The sequence below is a fragment of the Myodes glareolus genome, chromosome 16 (genome assembly GCF_982192425.1).
Source record: "Myodes glareolus chromosome 16, mMyoGla1.1, whole genome shotgun sequence".
Taxonomy (NCBI): Eukaryota; Metazoa; Chordata; class Mammalia; order Rodentia; family Cricetidae; genus Myodes; species Myodes glareolus.
In genome coordinates, this window is record NC_142041.1 from 61,987,479 (window position 1) to 62,004,247 (window position 16,769).

General features: G+C 39.4%; 2 protein-coding genes across 10 annotated transcripts in view; one reads left to right on the forward strand and one right to left on the reverse strand.

Moving 5' to 3' along the window:
- The window catches only part of Stau2 (staufen double-stranded RNA binding protein 2), a 305,215-nt gene that overhangs the window by 140,665 nt on the left and 147,781 nt on the right, over positions 1-16,769 (reverse strand). For all 9 annotated transcript variants that reach the window (XM_085677373.2, XM_085677369.2, XM_085677375.2 and 6 more), the window contains 2 exons: positions 16,014-16,145; positions 12,023-12,083 (listed from right to left, as the gene is read on the reverse strand). In XM_085677373.2, coding sequence (XP_085533499.1) covers positions 12,023-12,083; positions 16,014-16,145 — 193 coding nt within the window. The remainder of the gene's footprint in view (positions 1-12,022; positions 12,084-16,013; positions 16,146-16,769) is intronic.
- The window catches only part of Ly96 (lymphocyte antigen 96), a 415,901-nt gene that overhangs the window by 53,221 nt on the left and 345,911 nt on the right, over positions 1-16,769 (forward strand). The gene's annotated exons all lie outside the window — the stretch shown is intronic.

Consider the following 16,769-nt stretch of genomic DNA (forward strand, 5'->3'; position numbering starts at 1 on the left):
AGAGGATGCCTGAACTGGCCTTCCCCTGTAATCAAACTGATGACTACCCTAATTGTCATCATATAATCTTCATCCAGTAACTGATGGAAGCCGATGCAGAGATCCACAGCCAAGCCCTGGGCCGAGCTGACAGAGTCCAGTTGAAGAAAGGAAGAAGCAATAAAATGAATAAAGGACCACGATGGGATACCCACAGAAACAGCCTACCTGGTCTAGTGGAAACTCATTGATTCTGGACTGACAGGGTAGGGGGAGAGGGGAACCTGCACAGGACCAAACTAGGCCCTCTGAATGTGAATGACAATTGTGTGGCTTGGGCAGTCTATGGGGTCACTGGCAATGGGACCAGGATTTATCCCTAGAGGATAAATCTGGGTTTTTTTGGAGCCTATTCTCTATGGCGGGATACCCTGCTCAGCCTAGACACAGGGGGAAGGGGCTTGATTCTGCCTCAACTTGATGTGCCAGACTTTGTTGACTCCCCATGGGAGGCCTTACCCTTTCTAAGGAACGGATGTGGGGTTGGATGGGGGAAGATGAGGGGGACAGGAGGGGAGAAGGGAGGGGAAACTGTGATTAGTATGCAAAATGAAAAAAACCTTTTAAATAAAAAAAATGTTTTCTTGATTTTTACTACTGTTACATAATTAAGATGACAATTCATAAAAATTCTAAATTCTGTACTACTGAATATTTTAAGTCAGAAAAAAACATTTCAGACTCTCTCTTTTTGAGACAGGATTTCTCTGCATACTGGAATTCACTCTGTAGACCATGCCAGCCAAAGATATCTGACTGCCTCTGCCTCCCAAGTGTTGAGATTAAAAAGGCATGCTCCACCTGCCCTGGGCTATGCCAGAAATTTTAAATACAAACTCTTAAGTTAATACTGCCAATTTTCTATTTTGATTATGTTAAGTATAAAGATATTTTTTCAATAAAATTCAGAAAGGACAAGGGTTAAGTGAACCAGGGGATCGGACCACAATTTTAAACTTTGAAATATGAGTGTGCTCTATTTGTCTTTCTGAGCCTGTCTCACATTACACAATATAATATTCCCCAGCTTGACATATGTGACTTCAGGTGACAAAACTTTTAGTGCTCACTAACACACCATTGTGTCTATAAATGCCTCATTTTAGCAATCTCATTAGAGGACGTATACCCAAGAGAAAGCAGTGTGAAGAGACATTTTGCACTTGAAGGTTAATTAGAGCATTGTTCACAATGGCCAAGACACAGACTCAACCTAGGTGCCCACTGACAGATGAGTAGAAAATAAAATGAGGCTTTCTATATATAAATAATACCATCTGCAAACAAGACAATGAGGCCTGCTCTAGACACCCTGTATGTTTATTATGTTATTGCTCTGGAAAAGACTTCCAATACTCCATTGGATAAAAGTGGTGAAGACAGAAATCCATGCCTTTCTCCTACTCTTGTGGAAATGATTTTAGCTTTTCCCTTCTCAGTATGATACAGGCTGTGGATGACCACACTGGGCCTTATTAAGATACTCCTTCTATACCTAATCTTTTAAAGTTTTTATTGTAATGTTCATTTTTATTGTATTTTCTGGTTTTAACAAGATGATTGTGCAACTTTCAGTCATGCTATTGATTAAGATATTTATTTGTTGACATATACTGAACCATTTTTCTAACTTTGAATAAATCCTACCGGACCATGGCTTATCTCCTTTTTCATGTTTTCAATCAACTAATATATGTTGCTAATTTCTGCATATATGTTCACCGGGGTTACTGGTCTATTGTTTTTGGTGGTTGTATTTTTGAGTTTGTTATCAAGGTAATGCTAGCCTCACAGAAGCAGTTTGGAAGGATATCTCCCTGGATTCAACATTTGGGGATAGTATTAGGAGAATTTCAAATGTATAACATTTGAAAACACTCAGCAGTGAATTCAGTTAGTTTGGGAGCTTTCCTTGGGAAACTACTATTCTTTTCTTTTCGGTGTTGGTAGCGCTTGGGCTTTGTAAATGCTGGGTAAGCATTCTACCTCTGCACTACCCACCCAGACTTCTTGGGAAAGTTGTTATTGCTGATATACTGTCTTCTTCTTACTATTGGGCTGTTCAGATGTTGCAGTTCCTGAGGGTCAACTGTGATAGGCTCGCACTGGAAGCTGCTCCTCTGTCTTCTGGGCTACTTTCTCGGTGCACAGCTGCTCATGACAGTCTCTTCTAAAGACCCTCAGCCTTTCTGTACTGTCAGTAGCAGAAGTCTTTCATCATTTCATTCATTTTCTCTTTTCTTGCAGAGTCTAGCTAAAAGACTACCAATTTTATCTTAAAAAAATACTTTCAGGGATACACAAGCACCATAGTGATAAATAAGTATGTAAAAAAGAGGTGGGAAAGACAGAGAAGCAGAGCTGTGCATGCACTATGAGAGAGGAGGAACCGGAGACATGATGGCAGTGACAAGTGAGAGCGAGGGCTGACGGACAGCAGTCACTGCCCAGCAGGGTCAGCGGAAAGGTGTATAACAGCCTGAAACTTATGCAGACACAGACTTAGTCCTGGACCAGCTGCCTAGTCACGAGATCCCCCTGGCTCCAGGCAATGACAGCAGCTTGAGATGAAGAAAGGCTTGCTTTCTGGATTGGATCTCCTGCAAGGACCATCATGGTACAGGAAGCCACCAGAGGCCAGAGGCCATGTTGGTATCTATTGTCCATGCTGTCGCCCCAGGATTCAATGAAGCTTGAGATTCATGTGGAAGTATGCAGTCTGTGCTGCCTTGGGGGGCCATCCTGATGTGAGTGGCATGTGTAACCACCTGAGGCTATGCTGAGGCTTGTGGCCAGTGCAGCCACTGGGGGCCATGAGTGGGTCAGTGGACCTGATACCTGCAAGGTCCGTGCTGATGGTGTTACCACCAAACCCTGAGAACTGGCCCAGTCCCTCCCATGACCACTGCTGGTTCTCCTCAGTTGATGGTTTCTGGCATTCATATAGGTGGAGAAAGACTCACACTCCCTGCAACGGGGGGATGGCTGGCTGGCAACTAAGATTTTGGCCACACTCCAGTGAGTCAATACAAAATTAACTTGCTTTTTCCTTTTCCTTTATTGGGGGGGGGAGGGAGTAGGAAGGGGAGTGGACATGGGAAGGCTGGGAGGTGAGAACAATGGGGTTGCATGACCAAACAATTAATTAAAAAACAAATAAAAAATTTAACTTCATTGGTCATTTGCATTTTAAGTATTTTGTTTCTTTCTGCTATGATCTTTGTTTTACTGTTGCTTTGCTTTTAATGTAAGTATTATCACCAATAAGTCTCCTTCTTAGTGCTGCTTTGGGTATGTAATGTCCATGCTGTTTCTTTAAATACAATTAACACTAGTGATCCCAGTGGGCATCCTGATGGCCTGGGCTACAGGGATTGCAGTGCCAAACTACCAGCTGGGCTAAACCTGTCTCAGTTAGGGTAGACTTGATGGTCATTCTGGGTACAGTGTACCAACTGCAGGTTTCCAAGGGCTGTGTGAAGGCAGGGTCACCCAGCTGGTCTAGATGGGTGTGATGGAAGCAGCTAGGATTCACGTCAGTATGTAAAAGCTGCGGAGGTAACTCTGTGGGTATCTGGGGACCTACATGTTCAGGAAGATCTGTCCAGAAGCTTTCTGGATGTAGAATGGGCAGATGAGGCCGAGCATCTACTTCTTAGGGCCTTAGTAGTTCCACTGTTTTAGAATGGTTTATTTAACTACTTCTGAGGGTCATAGTTGGATGGGCAGGGCCACCCGGTTGCTTCTTGGAGTCCATAGTATGGAAAGTCCAGTCAATTGCTATCCAGGGTTGTTGGTCAGGGGGAAGGAACAGACTCTCTGGCCCAAACTACTCAAAAAGCACCTGTCCTGAAGATGGAAAGAAGAGAGCTAACCAGCTGTTTCCTAGGATGGCAAACAAGAGAGCAAAATCATCTGGGTGCTTCCTAAGAGCCGCAGTGAGCCCAGTAGTTCAAGGGAGCTTTCCCAGTTGCTTCCCGGAGCTAAGGGTGCTTAAGCACACACGAAGTGCACACACTCATTCCAAATACACTAGCACACATGTAATTTGGACATGAACTTATCAGGCTACAAAACTTTAGACTCACCAAATTAGGATAAGTAATGAAGCATTTTTTCTGAACTTGACAAATGCAAATGGAATGGACGTTGTCAATATAATTTTACCTGATAACTGTTCTTACTGTAGACAAAAAAGGAGAAATGTGTTGGAACATAAGACATTATGTTTTTATTTCCACAGGAAATGAGCAGCTGTGGATTCATTTTAGGCTGATATGGAACAGGGAAAGACCCCATGAAAATCCTGGTTACAGACATACAGAAATAAACCTAGAAAACTACAAAATGTGTAACATATTTAACTTGCTCAAACATAAAACAAAAGGTAAGCTTTGGCTGACTTGCATACAATGCACAGTCTATACTTGCATTAATGCAAATATGTATGTTACCTTTAAAAGTTTATGTGTTTTCAGAGCAAAAGGACCCACACCAATAAAAATTAATGGCCCAGATGATTCAGCATCCAAAACAGTTTCAAGGCTGCTGGGTGAGAAGGCCCAGCCTCACAAACTACTCCAGACAATACTTAACAATCCTGATCTTCTCAAGGTCCCTCCACAGATTCCAAGCCCCAGACAAAAGGAAGCAGTCTAGAGAGGACAATACCCACATTCCCAAAAGATGAGTTATGGATATTTGTTGTCATTTATGGGGGGTTGGCTACAGGTTGTTATTTGTCATAGTCAGAAAAAAGCTAAACAAAATAATTAATTTCAAAGGTCTCTTTCTAAAGAAAAAGGGGGATATAAGAATTATAGGAAAAAAGGGTAGATTATTGAATCTACTTTAATCCAAAAAATAACTATTAATCTCAAAATACTTTACATTGGTATGGATATTGTTATACTGACACAATTTAAAGTTAACTTTGTTATTCTACATGTATATTTCTACTACTGTTTGGGGCATTGTGTCTATGACCCAAAATGTAATGCACAATTAAGAAATACAGATTAATAGTCATCTATAATAGTCAAACTTATAGTCCTGTTAGGTATGTTTTCAAGGTCAATCACAAATATATTTAGATAGACAGATGATCTTCAAACACTTCAAAGACTTATAGACTGGCATTTGATATGTTTAATAACCTAAGGCTTTTCATGACAGTGAGATATACTTGCTCCTGACAGCACCAATTTGCTTCAAAAGAGGATGATGGGCATTGAAGAAACTCTGCATGGAGTTTGTTTTCTTTATGGAAAAAACTAGCCATGTGGGCAAAGAAACAACCCTTGCCACAACTGCTGGCAGCGTACTGTCCAAAGTGTACCAGCAGGATGCAAAAAAAAAAAAGGTGACTGCCAAACTTTGTCAGGACAAGATCGACAGTCCTTCAAAATTCCTGCCTTTCAAAAATGTCTGTCAGATTATTGGAACTGTAGGCCAGAGTTGGATGCCCCAACATTACAGAAGAACCTAGGGCGACTGTCCAGCTGTTTCTGTAATCTCTCAATCTTGAAAACTGCTTGCTCCACAATTCATGTTTACTCAGGTAATATTATATCCTTCTCAGTCTTTGATGGGGTTGAAGACAAGATAGTTACAGTCACAGTTCTCCCTCATCAGGATAGAAAGAAAATTAGGTATGAAACGCTGGATTTTTCAGGAGAAGACAGCTGATGGAGTATGTTCTCTATTTTGTAAAATACAAATGGACTAGATATTGTAACTGTAATTCTTACTTAATAATTGTTTTTTCTTCTATATAATTTTACTATGTCAAAATTAAAACCCTTCCTTTTCAATTAGCCAAAAAGGAGGAAATGCTGTGGAATCACCTTTCTGTACACTGTGAAGATGTGTTGCTCTCATTGTTAATAAAATGCTGACTGATCAATGTCTAGGCAGGATTTTTGGGGAAGAGAATATGCTGGGGAGGAAAAGAGAAGAATCGTGAGGAGACACCATAAGACGCAGAGCACACAGGATGGGAAGTATGGAGATGAGGTAAACGAGCCCTGGGGCAGCACACAGTTATAAGAGCTAGCTAAGAACAAGTCTAAGCTATCAGTGGAGCATTTATAATTAATATTAAGTCTCAGTGTGGTTACTTGGGAGCAGCTAGCAGGACAGAGCTGATTTGTGATCCTGACAATAAACTCTGCCTATAGGTTATTTATAACAAAAATACTATAAACAATTAAATAATAGCTTAATAGCAAAAAGTCTCTCTATATGTATAAATGTCTGAGAGAATCTGCAGGATAGAACACATTGTATGAAAAAGGAAAATTATTTTAAAAAATAAATCTGAGAAGCTAGAAGATTGAGTATTTACATTTACTTGCATATGTGTAAGATGATTCTAAAACAATATATAAGAACCTATAATGAGTTACTTGAAAGTCAGGACAGAAAGTGTGCAAATGAGGTCAAATCCAAATCAAAATCAGGGGCAAATTCATCCCATCTCACTGCATGTTTTCTTGTTTTATTTAAAATCTGTTCTTATTAGTTTTGTCACCTGACGCAAACTTAGACGTATCTAAGAAAAGGAAATCTCAAGTGAAGAACTCCCTCCATGAGATTCACCTAGGGGCATGACTGTGGAACATTTTCATAATTAACAACTGATGTGGGTGGTACCACCCCTGGACATGTGGTCCTGGAGATTATAAGAAAGGTAGGTGAATGTGAGCCAGAGATTTTCCCAATTCCTGCCCCTGCTCTGACTTCCCACAGATGATGAGCTGCAATCAGGATGTGCAGACCTTTTAAGTCAGGTTTGCTCAGAATGTTCCATCACTGCAAGAGAAAACTATCAGGACAGAGAGTGGGCTACGGCTCTGACAGACCTGATGGTGTTGTTTTGGGGGAAGAATGTCAAAGTGTCTCAAGCTCTGGCTGGAAAGGCCAGAGTGTTCAAAATGTAAAGGACTGTTTGGTGGGAGCTTGGGAGACCAGAGTGTTGAGAGAAATGCAGACGATGGAGGTCTACTTTGTAAAGTTTCAGAGGGAAGCAAAGACTCATCAATCAGGGCCATTCCCGTGATATATCTGACTTAAGAATCTTAAAAATATGTGGTTTCTGGTTGGCGGACTGAAAAAATCAGCTGTGATTAACAAGAGACCAGCATTATGGAGACAAAATCTCTGGTGAATTATTTCCTTAGGGTTAGCACACATAAGCTGTGGCCCAGCGGAAGACCAAGGCTGCATCTCAAGCTGAAAGCAGAACCCAGCTATGTGTAAGAATGTCCCAGATGGTACTGGTTCTGAAGGCATGGAAGGGCAACGGAGAGCAGCTGAGGCTTGGCACGATGTAAGGCCAGAAGACGGCATGGATGAAGGGGCAGTCTCAGTGGCTATGGAGGCCCTAGTACGCCGGAGATGCCAGGACTTCGGAATGAACAGCAAGAATAGTAGCAGGTACGAAACAGAGCTGATGTGAGCCTGTGAGACGAGCTGAGAGCCAGAGCTGAGAGGTAGAGCCTCCCAATCCCCTGGAGCCCGGACCATGAATGAGTAGCAGACTTGAGTACTAGGCCTTTTACACTGTTAAGTTTTGTTTTTGCTTTGATCTAATTGCAACAGTGCCCTGGGCAGGTGATTTTGGACTGCATAAGGAAACTGCGAAGACGTACGAGAGTAAGCCAGTAAACTGTATTCCTCCATAGTTTCTACTTCTGTTCCTGCTTTAAGCTCCTGTCCTGGCTTCCTTCAGTGATGGACTATAATCTGTAAGGTAAATAAACCCCTTCCTCTACATGTTGGTTTTTTTCAGTGTTTTATCACAGGAAAGAAAATCAAACGATAACATGAGGATATGGGAGGAATTTGAGGAAAGGGCAACAGGGGATATTTCATCAAAATGCATTAATATACCATATATGAAATCCTTGAACAACAAACTTTAAAAAAAAAGTACTAGAAGTCCTAGTCAGACCAACCAGTAAAGAAACAGTAATGGAACTAAAAAGAAGAGGCAAAGTGGTGTGTTTCCAATAATAAAACTTTATTTAAAAAAAAAAAACAACCAAGTGTAAAGACTAGGAAAAGAAAAAGAGCAGAGCAGAGGTTCTAATACGTGGGCAGCAGTGAGAAGCTGCCCGTCTGTCCAGCGTGGAACCTCTGGGATGGCGTGGCCTACTGGCTTCAGGATACACGGCCTTCATAAGACATGTGTACGACACAACTGATAAAATGCTGGGAACTCAGCAGTCAGTGGAAGGACAGACAGAACCGGAGCGTGTCCCAGAGGGCTGTTCTGGGTCACCGCTGACAAACTAAGAAGACCCATCTACTTCTCAGAGCTGAAGAAAACTGTTTTAAAGGTTAACAGAAAATGTGAAAAAATTCCTCAAAATAATCTTTTAGTGGGTGGATTTGGCACATTCCAGAGAACACCTTTGAGCTTAGTCCAACTCTGAATTAAGCCAGAGTTCACCTTTAAGAAACAATGAACTTGTTTTTAAGCAAAAACCTTGTATTAATAGGAAACATGGAATGTGAGTGCAAAGATATTATCGACTGAACTATATCTAAATATTTTACAAAGTTTTCCATGAGCCATCAGTAGATCTTTAAAATGCATGAGCTTTTTAAGGCTTTGTTAGTCATTCATCTGTAAAAACCCAGCTTTTTATGTGTGTGCCAAGCATAAAATTGCCCTATGCTAAATTTAACACAAATTCACATTACAGAGTAATGTGTTCTTCAACATAATTATGACAGCGAGTCAAAGGATAAACACACTTAGAACAGTCTACCTTCTGATGAAGTCTAGCAAATGAAGAAGCCTGAGGAACAGAAATTGGGTCCACATCTTAAAGCTGCAGGCAACCAAGCCAAGAAAATAAACGGAGGAATCAGGCTATGTAATCACCATCCCTTGTAAAATCATTTAAACTATTTCTTAGCTGTAATTGTTAGCAGTTTCTTATGACCATAATCTTTAAAAAAAAACTTCCACCACAAAAATTAAATGCACATGTACATTAACATTTTTGTCTACTTATAGTTAGGTGCCAGTGTGCCAGATTAACATTTCCCTCTTCCAATTCTGCATTCTCTATTAATTCTAGTACATTTGGTTCCCAGTTAATTTTGTATTATTTTTCCAAATAATGGTTGGCTAGAAATTGAAGTAACAAAGAGTTTGAGAAGGAAAATAGTGAAGAGAGCCATTTAGTGTTTCTGCAAAGCAACAGTACTTTTTTAAAGATTCTATTCAGTGCTGCTAATCACTTTACTGTTACATAATTAAGATTCCTAACTTTACCCTTGGCAAACACGGTCAGTATAAGATGTAAGCAGAACTGCTTCAGGTTAGATGGTCAGCACAGGCAGCCTCTGTCTTCTCGTGGCCTTCTGGCCTTCATGCTCAGACCTTTCCCTCAAGAAGCTAACATGGGTGTAGATCACTTATAGCAAGAACTTAAGTGACAAGAAATCCGTCAGAACATTACCACAATAACTCAACTTAAACTAATTTTTAGGAAGTGATTTGTTGTCCAGGTGATCAATTCCCGAGGAGAGACTTTTCCTAATATGTCTAAGTAACTTTCACAGGCTGTAGGTAGATTGGAGGTGAGAAGCAACCCTGTGCAGAGCTAGGCTGCCTTTCCTCACTGCAGTAACCTAGTCTGAGCCTTAGGTCTGCTCCTTACCTCTCACAAGCAGGAAGGGGTGAAGAAACACTCATTTCAAATCTCAATGGAACAATTTTAAATTCACTGGCCTCTTCCTATATTTTGCAAAAGAGGTACAATAACCCTCAGTAAATTAAAAATAAGTTAAGATCAGGGGCAAAAGAGATGACTCAGGGGTTAAGAGCACATGCTGTTCCTGCAGATGACTCAAGCTGGGGTCCCAGTACTACATTAGTCAGTCATCAGTCAGTCCACAACCACCAGTTCACATGTCCAGGAGACCCAGTGTCCTATCCTGGCTTTCATAGGCACTTCCCACACACACATGGCGTTTACTCACAGAGATGCACACATACACATATACTAAAAAAATAAAAAGTAAAATAAAATTAAAAAAACATAATTCTAAGGGCCAAAATATCAACTTAATAAATGCAGGGTGCAGGTCATCTACAGTGTGCTCTCATAATTAAGAGGTCAGATTAGTAACTATGTCTTCCATATTCATATACTTTATGTTCACATCCTTCACAAACTAACCAGCACCAAATGTCACCTTTCAAAAGGAAACTATATATTCTTTGGCCAGAATGTGCATGCAAAAAAAAAACTGATAAAAAAATGTGTAAGAACGGGACTTCTGGGCAATGTAGACAGCATCATATCCTTTCCGAAACAAAAGGGAAAGGTATAAAAACCAACATTTATTACAAGCTTACTAATAGATGCTGAGTGCTAAGTTCTTTACATAAAATACAATCAATTTAATGCTCCATGCATCCTCTTACCAAGTACTTGCGAGCAAACACATGCAAACACCAAAGGAATAAAGCAGAAACTAAGCACCCGAACTGACAGACTTCTCCCAGGACTACAGACTCAGTCCACACGTATCATTCTCGTGAATATATAGTCCAAGGTGTACAGCTCACCGATTTAAATTGTTTCCAGAAAAGTAACCCAGGAGGATTATTATCTCGCTATTACTTAAAGGAAGTTTTTATGATAGTCCAAGAACTCAGTTCTATGAGCATGGTTCCATAAGAACCATTTCTGACTTCCTTTCAAGAAAGATGAACTTCTGGTACCGAAGACTGTACAGACATTATGATAATGTGCAGATTAAGCTTCGTTAGTGTTCAAATGACAGAGGGTTAGAAATAAGATGAGATTGGGCAGTGCTTTGATTCACTGATTCACAGTGAAAAAATAGATGCCTTTCAGGTGGAGAGATATTTATCTTTTGAGATGTTGGTAATCCAGCCTAGGGCATGGTGCATGCTAGGCAAGCGCTCTTCCACTGAGCATCATCATGGGATACTGGAGAACAATGTCTAGGGCTGGAGAGATGATTCAGTGATTAAGAGCACTGGCTGCTCTTCTACAGGATGCTGGTTTGATTCTTAACACCCACATGGCAGCTCACATCTGTTTTATAACTACTGTTACAGGGGATCTCACCTCTGCTAACACCAAGCATGCACATGGTACACAGAATTACATGTAGGCAAAATCCCATACACATAAAATGAAAATAAATAAATTTTAAAAATTGTTTTAAAGAAAAATATCTGTATGCATGATAAAAAAAAAGAATCTAAGTCATATACCTTTGAAAACAGTTAAGTTGTTTTTTTTAAGTATCTAACTATCAGGGGAACAAAGTTGTGAAATTTCATACTTACAATCTAATATTAACTTAATAACCTTAATAAAACATAAAAAATTCTAAGAGCTCAACAAAATATAAAAATGTGTGTTGCAATGCTAAATACAAATAGCATAACAATTTTATTTATACTATAAGTATAAATAATGTATATAATTATGCTATAAATATAAATAAAATTTAGATAAGGTATATGTACCATATACAGTCTATACTATAAATAGTATAAACAAGGTCTGGGGCTTCAGCTCAGTGACAGAATGCTTGCCTACCATGCACAAAGTTCTGGGTTCAAAAAAAGAAAGAAAAATTTGTATTATAATTACACAAAAATTGCTTTATATCTAAGAAATTGAAATTGTTAGAAACTGAGAGATATTTTTAGATTTTTTTATTGTTCGTAAGAATATTATTTAAATAAAAATGAAAACCTTTAAAATGTTATCACCATGTAGATTAATGGCACACAGACTGTAGTAGCTTAAAGATTTAAGTGTTTGTCTTAATTTTCCAGTTATTCATCAGTTTCAGGAAAGCAAGCTTTTGTGATTCCTTTATTCCTTCCACAATGCTTAGTACTGCACCTATGGCCTAAACAGAACCAGTCAGGACCAGTGATGATTACCAATTACATATAATAAAAACGAGAACTTACTATTGTTTGTTGGTTCAGAAAATCCAGCCTTCGGCCCACTCCATCCTTTGTTTTCCCCCGTCTGAAAGATTAAAACAACTGTTGAAGTCTATAGATTCAGGCATATTAAAACAATGCTGACTGATCACTTAGCAAGGGCAAAAATCTCTCCCATGGCTACTGAGTGTATCCTCTTTACCTCTCACTCACGGTGAAGCTGCAGGAGCAACTAGTGTGAACAGGACACCGGTCCCTTCCTACTCTCGCCCACGGTGAAGCTGCAGGAGTAACTAGTGTGAACAGGATACTGCCCCCTTCCTACTCTCGCCCATGGTGAAGCTGCAGGAGTAACTAGTGTGAACAGGACACTGGCCCTTTCCTATCTGAGTCTACCGCTTTGTTCACTGTTTTGAGTTGTTTCAGGTTTCAAGCATGAGTTTGTCTGTTTACAAGGCATCAAGAAAACCTGCCACATATAGTATGTAGTACATAGAAGACAGTCAATAACTTTTACTCAAGAAGTAAAGGAGTGTCTTCAACCTTTCTAAGATCAAAATAAGAACAGAAATATTACTGTGTCCATTCTGGAAAAAAAAACCTTTGCTAAGTAAGTATCACCAAAATATAAGTGTATTTTTACACATTTTTTGTCTCTTTCATTATACATCTTAAGGTGGCAAGGAAACAAATACTGACAGAAGAAATGTAAAACACAAAAAAAAACTAGCAGCATAACACAAACCAGGAAGCACTGAACTCTTTCTTTATCTCCTTATCCATCTGCTTAAGACAAAATTTTTTGTCATCTCCACATTTATCTCCTGAGAGAATATGACTTTAACTATGTAAAGACATGATACATTTGTTTATGCTGCAGAATATTACTTTAACCATGTAAAGATGTGTTGCTGTTTCATCTTGCCTGCCTAAGGCACCTGATTGGTCTAATAAAAAGCAGAACAGTCACAGTGGAGGGATGGGTAGGGCTGGCAGGCAGAGAGAATACACATGAGGAGGAAGCTAGGCTGGAGAGGAAAGAGAAGAGAAAAAAGAGACGAGAGAACTAGGGAGATGCCACGGGTCAGCCAGTCAGACAGCTACCTGGAGGAAGCAGGAAAGTAGGGCATACAGAATGAAAGATGAAAATCCCCAAGGCAAAAAGGAAGAAAAACAATTTAGTTATAAGAGCTAGTGGGACATGCATAAGATAAGGTCACACATTCATAATTAATAGTAAGCCTCCACGTCATGATTTGGGAGCTGGTTGGTGGGCCTGAAGAGAGCCTGCTACAAGACCACTACTGAAACCTTTGACTACAAAATTCTAAAACAGACATTCTTTTCAACACAGAAATTATTGTGCAATAAGTAGTCCAAGAGTATTAACCACCACCAATTCTGACATTTAAGACAAGATAAATTTGGTAATGACCTAATTGCTTTGGATGAATATAGATGATCTCATTCTCCCTCAATATCTGATTATTAACATTTGCCTTCTAAAAATGCAAACCAAAGTGTCTGAAGTCATAAACCTCATAGGTAGTTTTCCTAAGTCAAGAAATAAAGAGTAACCATACCCTAAAGTTGGAGTTTTTGTTGTTGTTGTCTTTTTCTTTTGTAATTGTTTTGTATTACTTTAAGTGAAGCGCCAGAGAGTTAGAATCCAGTGGGAACGGACTATAAATACGATGACTATGCATGAATTGCGCAAGGAGGAAAGGAAAGAAACACCAGGATGAATGCAGAGCTGGGGAAGACTGGCCGGGCTGGAGAAACAACTCAGTGGCTAAAAGCACCTGCTGTTCTCCGAGAAGACCCGAGTCATCAGTTGGTCAAAAGCTGGCACTGCACAATACACTCCACCCTCCCAGCTGACGTCTTTGCTCAGACTACCACCTGGCTGCAAAAGTCATCCTCTGGCTCCCTTTCCTTATGTGCCCACCACACATATTATTTAAACTTGAATCTTAACAAACACACATATAAAATATCCCTGAGCTCTTTCTCTCCTTATGCCCACCACCAGTTTCTTTGTTCAGATCCTCCACATCTAAACAATTCTAATAGCTTCCTTGGCTGCCTCCCCTACTTTCTGCCTCTCAGGTCAAATCCATTTTCCATACTTCTGAGAGAATCACTTTTTATGGACATAACTAGATTAAGTTGAAATCTTAAATGAACAATTCTTTAAACCCTTTACTTTGCATTCAAACAGTGACTGACTGATCTCCCTTCCCTCTCTTTGCAATATGATCAAAATGCCTCATTCCCAATACTTAATGGCCGAGTTCCTTGAGAGTAAGGACTAGGTTTCAATCCACCTGTTACCTTGGAAGTTCTAAGTATCTGGCATTGAGTAGGTGTGAGTGTGAGGGTGGATTTCATACATCCAGAGTTCAGGTATTTGGTAAAACATTATTTGGTATATTTCTAAGGAAGTTTGGGCCGAGCTGTTCATTTAAACTGGTGGACTTTAGGTAAAGCATACTACCCTTCACAATATGGAGGACCACATGCAGTCAGTTGATAGTGTCAATGAAACAAAGGGTTGATTTCCCTCAGGAAGGAATTCTCCAGCGCCTGTCTATGGATTGAAGTGGGACTGCTTCTTGAGTCCCCAGCGTGCTAGGCCCTCCCACAGACTGTAAACTACCCAAGTCTGTGTATATTTACAAATGTGCACGCACACACGCAAACATACATGTGCATAGTCAGGGTGCACGCATGCACACACTCATACACACCCACGTATACATGTGCACACATCTTGCAGGTTCTGTTTTTCTGAAGAACACTTGCTAATATACTAAAAATACAACAAACAAAAGGCTTCTCAAAGGAAATACTGTTTTGTTTTGTTCTTCACTTAATATACAAATAAATGTCTCTAAAATGGCTTATTTTGACATATTTTTATAGTTCTCATAGTTTTAAGTCAATATAATCGTGTTAATTAAAACATATACATAACCTAAATCTACTGAAATGCAAACATATGCCATATTTTGTATTACAAATACTTTTTAAAGGAGAAAAAATATTGACTAACCAAGCCAAAACAAACAAACAAACAAACAAAAATCCCCAGAATTGTAATCTCCATCACACAGGCAAATGAATTTTTTAAACACTGAAATGAATGGGAGTAGCCTTGAGAAAAGTACAGCTAAGTGTTCACCAGAAGATGTCGTTTCTCCCTCTAAGCTTAAGGAGTGTCCCCTGCGGAAACTAAGGCTCTCTCCAAAATGGAGTCCTTGAGAAAGGAAAGTGTAACACATAGAAAATAAAATATAATATAAAGGAAAACTACCTTTATAAAGGGCATGTTAAACCTGTTTTGTTGTTTTTGTGTAAACAAAATGCTTAATACAAATAATTTCTTCATAAGTGTAGATAACAAAACAATAATAAAAAAGAAAATTAATTCAATTTCTTTCTCTTCACCCTATCTGCTACACCCTGAATTCAGGCCCCGACAACAGAGGCAGGTGCTAATGATGTCATTAGCTCTGCAGAAGAAATAAAGGCATATGAACAGGGTCTTGGGAGAAAAATAAATACTCTCTCAGTTTACCTTTAAGTTTAAAATAAGCAGAAAGAAATAAATAAAACTGGTTTATAGAGAGTGTGCCTAATATAACTCCTGCCCTAAAGGACTAAGGTAAACTTTTTATTTCCAGTGTTTCCAGCAGTATTCCAGAAACAAAGACTAACAGCTCCTGTCCCTAACAGCACAATACAGAGAAGAGGAAGCCAAGCAGTCAGACAATATCATATTGGTATGAACTATCACACAGAAACCCTAGCATTTCCAATCATAGACTTATTATTGTTCACCAACACTGTACCTTCCCCACAAGTGGATGCCAGTTTCTAGCAGCAAAATCTCACAAAGCATTGCCTCAAGGAAATTAAAATTCAAGTCAACTGTGAGAGCAGATGAGATCAGCATATGTTAATCACTTTCAGGTCAGACAGGAGGCACAGGTACATCAATGCCCATCCCTACCTTGTCGAGCTGATCCTGAAGGCTAGTGGATGCCTTATAGCCAAGCTGTAACAGCATCGCTTCTGCAGCGTTCTTCTTGGCTATCTTTTTATTAGGTCCTGTTCCAGTAGCAACTTCATTGCCCACCTTGACCTATTGAGGTTGAAGAAATTAATTAGTTGTATTAGCAAACGGGAAATCCTGACATTATAAAGCAATGCACAGAACTCAAAAAAATGTGAAGGTTAGTCCAAAATAAAAAAGGTAAAATCTCACTCATGTAAATTTTATATATACAAGTGAAAATACACATGGAGAAAATATGGGGAAACGGTCCTCAGATTCTGGTGGTCATCTCAGGTGGCATTCTGCTAAGCCTTTTACTTCCTTAAATATTTCTACATTATTTGAGCTTTTAAATCATACTCATTTAAGCAAATACAAAATAAAGTTTATATCAACATAGCATTTATTCTAACTTCATTTAGAACTCTTTATTTCCAGCAGGAAACTGACAAAGGGGAAATTCACTAATGTCCAAACTTCATATGGGTTTCTATTAGGACTAGAGGCACTGCTCAGTGGTAGAATACTTCCTAACAGAGACAGGGTCCTGGGTTCAATATCTAGTAAGGAAAAGAGCATATTAAATAGTTCCTAAAGAAAATGAATCTAAGGCTGAGTATAGTACTGCGGTGAAGAAAAAGACTTAGGAAATTCAACCACGTGGTGTCTCCCCCCCCCCCACCGTGCCTAAGCCGCTGCTATTTAACAGCT